This window comes from Anarhichas minor, unplaced genomic scaffold (genome assembly GCF_050575085.1).
Source record: "Anarhichas minor isolate MPS153535 unplaced genomic scaffold, ASM5057508v1 ptg000028l, whole genome shotgun sequence".
NCBI classification, from domain to species: Eukaryota; Metazoa; Chordata; class Actinopteri; order Perciformes; family Anarhichadidae; genus Anarhichas; species Anarhichas minor.
In genome coordinates, this window is record NW_027466474.1 from 6,594,941 (window position 1) to 6,603,432 (window position 8,492).

The 8,492-nt window shown below is 41.7% G+C and overlaps 1 protein-coding gene across 3 annotated transcripts; it reads left to right on the top strand.

Annotated features, from left to right (window-relative positions):
* The first annotated feature begins 203 nt into the window (after positions 1 to 203).
* On the top strand, positions 204 to 7,760 carry LOC142962664 (zinc finger protein ubi-d4-like). 3 transcript variants are annotated; one of them, XM_076103259.1, is made up of 11 exons: positions 204 to 259; positions 2,017 to 2,177; positions 2,364 to 2,519; positions 2,669 to 2,862; positions 3,091 to 3,183; positions 3,277 to 3,361; positions 3,762 to 3,896; positions 4,434 to 4,565; positions 4,705 to 4,817; positions 5,518 to 5,599; positions 6,024 to 7,760. In XM_076103259.1, exons 1-11 carry the CDS (start codon positions 228 to 230, stop codon positions 6,107 to 6,109), a joined length of 1,269 nt encoding a protein of 422 aa, XP_075959374.1. In that variant the 5' UTR covers positions 204 to 227; the 3' UTR covers positions 6,110 to 7,760. The 3 variants fall into 3 exon arrangements, with proteins under 3 accessions (XP_075959374.1, XP_075959375.1, XP_075959376.1); XM_076103260.1 differs by having other exon boundaries at positions 2,364 to 2,471; positions 2,666 to 2,862; XM_076103261.1 differs by having other exon boundaries at positions 2,364 to 2,471.
* Positions 7,761 to 8,492: the final 732 nt, after the last annotated feature.

Consider the following 8,492-nt stretch of genomic DNA (forward strand, 5'->3'; position numbering starts at 1 on the left):
ATTTTAATGAAAAAGAAAAGTTGATCAACGAGGTGAAAGATTGAGTTTGTTAAATATCGTCTGATCAAAATAAGTATCTTATTGTTAGTGAAAGTGGAGTGTCTGCTGAATTGATATATGCAGTCTGTTTAAAGGGCACTTCATGTTTTTCACCTGAGGAGGCGGTAACGGTTACTAACGTCCATGCGCAGGCGCAGTGGCACTTTACACAACCGCAATAAGCAAACATGGCGGCGGCCGTCGACAGTGTTGTGAAAGTGTAAGTTTACCTTTTATTTGTTGTGAGAATAAAACGAGCAGCCAGACAGAGTTGAATCTATAAATTGATCAATCATCATGTTACTACAGGGTGCTGAAAACTTTAGCGTTAAACATCGCATCCTTAATCTTCAGTACAATGTTTGTCCCGAGAGAATATCGTTACACTGAGCTAATGTTAGCTTGTTAGCTGTGGGCAAATAGACTTGAGGCGAACCCATTGTGGAGCCGTAATTTAGTCATTACTTCTTTCTAACATAGCCACATGGGTATGTTTAAGGTGGGTTTGCACACAATATATCCGAACTGTTGCTAGCCAGCCGCCTGCAGGTAAATAAGAGCGTTATTTTAGCAGTAACCTGTCAGGTTGGCGGGTGCTTTGTTGTGACGAGAGGCTTGCTAACAATCAACCTTTTGTTCTGACGTCCGTCCATCGGTACTGATGTTGTTGTGCGTTGTAGTGAAGCCAGGCTTCGTCGATGTGTGCTTGCTGTTAATACATGTAGCGATAGTACAGTCCTGAGAGCAGGCTGCTTATTACAATGCGACAGATTGGTTCGAGAACAAATGCTGTATTTGTGAGGAACGGCGGCACTCACTCGTTCACCATATGGTGATTATTCATTCTAGTTGCGTTACAACGAAAATGGCTGCCCTATTATAATGTGTGATCATGTTAAAGGATAGAAATATCAAAGTGGTGGAAGTGAGAGTCATGAATTACGCTTCTACATGCACACAAAGTAACAGTCGGTTGTCTAGAAACACTGCAGTGATGACAGCTTAATACTGTCTTAATATAAGTTAACACACAAAGGAGACCCTTCAGACGGTTTTTATGTTCTCAGCAACGTGGTCAATTGTTCACTTTAATTTTTTTAAGTTTTTCTGGGTCAATGTATTAAAATCACCCAAAGTGTATAGCCTACTGGTGTTGCACTCACATTTATATCCCCACAGTGGCTCAACAGACTTTTACCATTTAAACTGCATTTGAAGCATCCGCCCCCATCATTCTTTTGCATTTTCAACAGCAAAGATGGCTCTTACTAATCCCTTTATAATGTTAGTTTATATCACAAGACACACATGCCCTGGGAACATGGAGATGATCCGGTGCAGTGTGTGTGTGTGATCACATAGTTTAGGTTACTGCGACACATAACCATTCAAGAAAATGTGTTTTCATGTGAACATAACTTTCATTGTGAATGTGTCTCCTTTTCACTTAAGTGTAGTGTTGGCCAGGCTGATATTGGCTTATTGCATCTATATAATTATCTGTTTGTATGTTGGCAGATTTGTAGCAAGAAATTGTTAGAAAGATATTTATTTAAGTAAAAACAGTGTTACCTAGTTGTTTGCCCTGAGGGGAATTAAAAGTTTATATTTTAATTGAGAAATGTCTCACTAAGTGCATGCCTTGGTAATTGTTTCTTAAAAAAAAAAAAAAAAGACGGTAATCTTGATGAAGAAGACAGTCTTGAATTCGATGCATTTGAGAGCTCCAGAAAAAGAAATAAAACTTGAACACAACAAGGCCATTTTAAAATTGTAAAGATAGTGTGGATTGCATACGTGTGAGAATGCAGAGACAGTTATAGATACTACTTGCATACATTACATTGTAGCTCAACTGTGTTTCATTTACACTGTTTTATTATTTTAAAGCTTAATTTGCAATATTTATCCATCAATGATTATTATTATCGTAATCTGTGTTATTTGACTTATCGGTGTTCAACTTTCTCACTCCAGGCTGGGAGAGCAGTATTACAGAGACGCCATGGAGCAGTGTCATAGTTACAACGCTCGCTTGTGTGCTGAGCGCAGCATCCTCATGCCTTTCCTGGACTCTCAGACTGGTGTCGCCCAGTCCAACTGTTACATCTGGATGGAGAAGAGACACCGGAGTGCAGGTATATAATGAGTGTGGAATGATAATTTAATACTGCCATTTAAATTTGCACTGTACTTTTAGCATGCTATCTGTACAAAAAACACACCGTTCAATACACAAAAGGGGAGTTATAAGTGCCACAGATCACACCGAAACATACTCCGCCTGCTGCTTCTTCTATATGTGCGGTTCTGTGTGTCATCAGGTGTCGCTCCGGGGCAGCTGTACACTTACCCAGCCCGTCGCTGGAGAAAGAAACGCCGCTCTCATCCCCCGGAGGACCCCCGCTTGGCCTTCCCGCCTCTCAAAGCAGGTATCACTATTGGTGGAACATCCTGTCTCCCATCACAAAAACAGTCACGTGGGTTCATTCATCCTCGTAGAACTTTGTAAATATATTTAGTAAATATCTGTTCGTATTTAATTGTCACAGGAGGGTCCTCTGTCTGGTTCTGTGTTCATATCATGGCAATGCATGTTTTACCGTTTTGCTTGGTGTGTGTTCAGCAGATGTGGAGGTGAATCTGAAGCGTGACGCGTTGGGGGCAGTGGATGGCAGCAGTCTGGAGGCCCTACTGAAGGGGGAGCCCCTTGACAGGAGGAGCGGGGTGTCGGACATTCGAGGCCCCGAGGATGACTCGGCAGCTGTGGAGCCTCCGGCCACCTCGGCGACCACTCACACGTCCTCTGGGCGTATCCGCAAGGTGAAGCTCAAAGCCGGTTTAACACTCTTGTTTTCTGCCAATGCAACTGCTATTCAGTAACTTGTATGACAAGGTTGTTGCTAGAGCACAGGACAAAGAACAGGAATGGATTTAGATTGTATTACAAGGTCTTCCCAAGCATTGAACTCTAAATGTTAGGAAAGTACTGTAATGAAGAGTTCCTAAATTCAATACAGTGAGATCTAATCCAGAACCTTCTTACTGCAGAGAGTCTTGGACCACGACGACTACTTGGACGACCTGGATGATGAAGACTTTGAGGATGAGACCCCGAAGAGACGAGGCAAGAGCAAGTCCAAGGTAAGTGCCTCATCTTTTTCTGGAGTCAGTTCCCCGTGGGATTGATGTTTCAGTAGTGTACAAAACGTGTCAACTGTTGAATGGGTTCTATAGGGGCGCAGCGACAAGAACGGCAAGAAGAAACAAGAGGCTGCGGCTGCAGCACTGGAGGAGAGGGAAAAACCGTACGCCTGCGACAGTGAGTTTCTTTCAATGCAATGTCCATGTGTGTCATGCATGTCAGCAAGAGAGGCTTTTGCATTTTACCCTGAAAGACAAGAACGAGCCCTTTGCCATGCATGGTGCGATGTGAAAGACCCCGTCTGGAACTTAAGTTTGACAGCATAGAAATGTAAAACGTCCAAATGCATTGTTTTTGTCTTCCTGAGATGCCGCTCCGTGTGTGCTCTGTAACTTCCTGCTGGCCACATCAAACTGTGCAAATGCTCACCTCCGCTGTATGAATTGCCTACTAGCACGTTAGCGGCATAGTTTTGTGGTTCAATCTTGGGCCTTTTTTTGGACGGTAGTTAGAATTAGCCGCCATCACTGTAACACTTTTGTATGACCGTGTGTGTGTGTGTGTGTGTGTGTGTCAGTCTGTGGGAAGCGCTACAAGAACCGCCCTGGACTGAGCTACCACTATACACACTCTCACCTGGCCGAAGAGGAGGGCGAGGACCGCGAGGAGATCGAGGCACCACCCACTCCTCGCCAGCCTGAGGAGCAGAAGAGTGAGTCACTCTCTAGTGCTGAGAGAGAGACAGAGAGAGCATGTGTGTGTTTGTACAAGGGAAGTCTCTCTCTCATTCTTTTATCTTTTTATATTATTTTGTTTTACACCTTTTTTCACTTTTTGATTTTCATGTTTTTAAATCCCACGTTTGGGATTAGACTCGGTGTTCCTGACTGAAACATGCTTGCACAGTTGGGATTCCTGTCTTCTTTTTTAAGCATATCATTCATATTTTTAATTTTTTTCCTCCAACATATCCATCGCATTGCTGTTTTCTTTTGTGCACCCAACATCGTGTTAGCAAATCCATTCAACACGTGTGTTTTGTCAGTTGTCAGTCATTCATGTGTTTGGATCATGAGCATGAACAAGTTTGTCTCTGCTTTAAAGTTTAAAATATTTAATTTATAATCTGCATTTTACTACCGTCAGACCAACAGCTACATGTTCATCTGGAAGAAGATAGTGGTATTCATCCTCAATTTAGAGTGTTTTAAGGTGCACTGAATGGTTTCTTCACTCGTTCTCCTCTCAGCTACTAAGAAGGGTCCCAATGGGCTGGCACTGCCCAACGATTACTGTGACTTCTGTCTGGGAGACTCCACTTTAAACCAGAAGACTGGCCAATCAGAGGGGCTGGTGTCCTGCTCCGACTGTGGACGCTCAGGTATGACCTGGACATGTCTCTCTCATTACTAATTGACTGTTCACTCAGTGCCCAATAGTTACTGTTGCTATGCCTGTCAAGTTTTCTGTTCTTGCTTCTTCCGTGACAACATCTCTCCCACGTCCTCTCCTTCCGGCAGGCCACCCGACATGCTTGCAGTTCACGCCAGTGATGATGGCGGCAGTGAAGACCTACCGCTGGCAGTGCATAGAGTGCAAGTGCTGCAATGTTTGCGGCACCTCAGAGAATGATGTAAGCCCCTTTTTATGTATACACACTTGACAACATTTCTCCCTTGTCTCGTCCTTCCTGCAGGTCATGTATGCATGCATGCACACATGTATACATGCAGCTGACATGAAGGAAACACTGGCTAGCCCACTTTCCGCTCTCTGTGATCACCTACGCTTTGCTTTAATACAGCGTTAGTTTGGACAGAGGGCAGAAATGGAGAGAAAATGGTGCTTTTTCTAAAGTTTATGGACATATTGTCAGTGTCTCTCACTTGCCTTGTTTACTGATTTAGTTGTCGAACGTTACTGATGTAGGTCTGATTAATATCTGGCCATGTGACTGTTAAACATGAAGCAAAATCGGCAACAAGATTACAGCAAGTTGGTTGCCAACAGAAATACAGACTAGTTGGATATGCTAAATATTGCACCATCCCTTCACTGCCACTACAAGATTTCAATCTCGTTTTCATTGTAAAACTGCACCCAAGATTGTACACCAGACTCCTGAAATATAAGGAAATTAGTTATTGTAAGTGAAAATGAAATGTCTACATTTTAGAATACAATGAAATTCAGAATCGTTAAGTTAATTATCACAAGCACTGCAGCTCTCAGCCAGAGTTTTCATCACGAACACAACGGTCTCCCTTCCTCGCTTGTCTGATGTTCTCTTCCTGTCTAATCAGTGGACTGAACAGGATGTTGTGTTTTTGTAGGACCAACTGCTGTTCTGTGATGACTGTGACCGAGGCTACCACATGTACTGTCTAAGTCCCCCCATGACTGAACCACCGGAGGGTAAGCTGATACTGCAGAAGTTAACCGACTCGAAGGACATGTTGTTATACATACCTGATGTCATCACTTGGTTGAAGGCCAGTTTTACTGCCGGTTATTAACGGCTGATATTCAGTAAAAATATGCAATCGGGTGATCGGCATTAGTGCTTTTTAGTCGTTGATCACTGATAAATCCATGTTGAAATCGAGAGGAGCAGAGCTAATGTTAGTAATTTTGGCAGTAATGCGCTAACGTACCGAGGTTCCATTATGATGCGTTCAGCTCTGCTCAGTAAAAAGCATTGACGAAGGTAAATTATAACGTTATCATGATTTGATTAAATGCAACCACTGGTGTAGAAATACACTATCAGTCAAGCGTATTTATTTGTTGAGTCTATTTAGGAGTAAACCTGGCCTCACTGTGTTTATATTGTGTACAGGGAGCTGGAGCTGCCACCTGTGCCTGGTTCTGTTGAAGGACAAAGCCTCCATATACCAGCAGAACCAGAGCTCCACCCCGGAGTGACATCATATCAACAAGTCCCGCCCCCGATGGCAACATCTGACCTCCTCTCAGTCCAGAGCACCAGGCTCTGTCCAGATGTAGCTGAGCCAGATCGCAGATCAGCTTTAGAAGTCTTAATATCTACAGAGTCAGGGAGGGGGGGGGGATCAGGGATCAGTCAACATGGGAATCAAACTATCACTACCAACCTGCCTGCAAAACGCCCGCGGCTTGCCATCAAACACATACATATTGTGAGTATATACAGTATAGACACACACTCTCTTCTGGACTGTTACACACACACACACACACACACACACACACTAGATACAGAGACGGAGAGCATGCAGTAACCGCTGTCTCCATGGGAGCTCCCAGGAGCAAACGGGTTAGCCTCACAGCTAATGATCTGCACGCTTTCACACTCAAAGACACAGCGTGGACTGTCAAGACAACACAGTTTTTTTTCTGCCAAAATATCTATTTTTACTCCCTGAATGCGGGAGAAAGATAAAAAAAATCACCACTTATACGGTCGAGGAATATTATTATTATTATTATTATTACTACTATTGTTATTGTTCTGGTTACTAGTGGACTTTTGTAGTGGCATTTGTTTGTGTACTTTTGTCTGATCCATTGGAGCGTAAATCTGTTAAAGAGGTGTCATTGCCAAGGTCCACCATCGTAAGAAATGCACACAACAATTACCCATGGAGTTTATCATAATCACGTCAGCCATCTTTGTTTCATTTTAAATCAGTGGGACAAAGATGGTAAAAAAAAAAGTCTTCATTTTTTCCCAACAAAAAACTTTGGCTTTGACTCGTTAAGCTGTTAGCACAACATCTTTGGCCTTGCTTCTTTAGGGTTGCACCAAAACCAACTTATCGTCTTTGATTCTGTTACTGGTTTGATCAGTTACTTTAAGCAAACACTATACAACAGAACATAATAATGTAAGTTGGGCTCAGAAGCATTTAGTGAAATGCCTGTCTTCAATGTTATTTCTCCAGCAGACAGAGCTAACATTCTCTTATTTTGAAAAACATGGCTTTTAATAAGTCAGATAGTTCTTTTTCCTTTTTTGGAGGAAACTGATCAATACAGGAAACTAGTAAACATAAAGGTGCATCCTTTTCTCAAAGATGTTTTGTGCTAGCTTTGAAAACAGTTTTGCAGTGACATCATCCTTCACAAGTCAACATCTGCTGTTAAACTGATGACACAGAATCATTTATAGACGTAGCTGCTTTCATCATTTGTCACACTGAGGCAGATTTGCATGCAGATTGCACCTGTATGAATGCACACACACACTCACACCACAAATGTTTCTTTTTTGTTGTGCCTTTTTTCTTTTTTTTACATTTTATATTACCTGATATTCCATTGGTATTGGGGAGTTTTTTCTAGTAGAATTTTGTAAAGTCTATGGTATAGCAAACACTTCAATATAGCTCCTAATGCATTCTATGTACTGTATTGACTTTTTCTATTTTTGTTATGACTGTGACATGTTTGAATTTATTTGATTATTCTGATATGTCAGACCTCCATTATGAGTATTTGTAAAATGATGTACTTTGTTGTACTATTTTTATTTTTTACATTTCTTTGGTATCAAAGCCAATTTAGCCTGACTGAAATAAAATCACTTTGAATTACATGCTCGTTGTATTTGTTTTACACAATAATACATATTTTCCTGCTGGAATTGCATAATGTAGTTGACATACATTTTGATTTCCTTCAACTCAAAACAGAAGAGATGTGCTGCTGCAAATATTTACTTTTACATAGAATTATACTACATCTTATTATTACCTTTTCCACTAGTCCTTTCTCATAAGTCATAGCCGTCTGCACTGCAGATTACTTGGTGTTAACGTATTGTGTTGCTTCTGTGGTGGGGGGGCTTGGTTTGTGTACATCCACACTACCAACTCATTTTAAGCAATTCTTAAGTACCAAGGCTGTTCACACAGGAAAATGTGACAAACACAGGAAATGGAGCGGTTATTCACAGCTGTGAAATGTTTCTTAAAATGGATGGTGATTGACAACCCTCAACGAAAACAGAAATATAAATATGAAATCTTTGGAAAAGCATCTTGAGGTTCAAGACTATCCGCTGGTACACCTATTGTAACATTTCTTGATGGTACAGAACAGATTCTTTCTATACTAAGAGCAAAAATGGTGTACTATAAGAAGTAGAATATGTTATATATTGTATAATGTATGCAGTCAGCATACAGAGTGCAATGACCATTCGTTATGTGTCAAGACAGTTGGATGATCGATGTTTATAATGCGTGTGTCCCGGCTTCAGCACCTGGACAGCTCCCTGTACCCAGCCAGCTGAAGGCGGTGTAGCTGTCCACAGTGCTGAAGTACT

Bases quoted from the DNA above. Each gene is read 5' to 3' on its own strand.
- LOC142962664 (XM_076103259.1), top strand. From the start codon at position 228: ATGGCGGCGGCCGTCGACAGTGTTGTGAAAGT. The intron at 3,362-3,761 runs GTGAGTTTCTTT...TGTGTGTGTCAG, and splicing joins AAAACCGTACGCCTGCGACA to TCTGTGGGAAGCGCTACAAG. The intron at 3,897-4,433 runs GTGAGTCACTCT...TTCTCCTCTCAG, and splicing joins CCAGCCTGAGGAGCAGAAGA to CTACTAAGAAGGGTCCCAAT.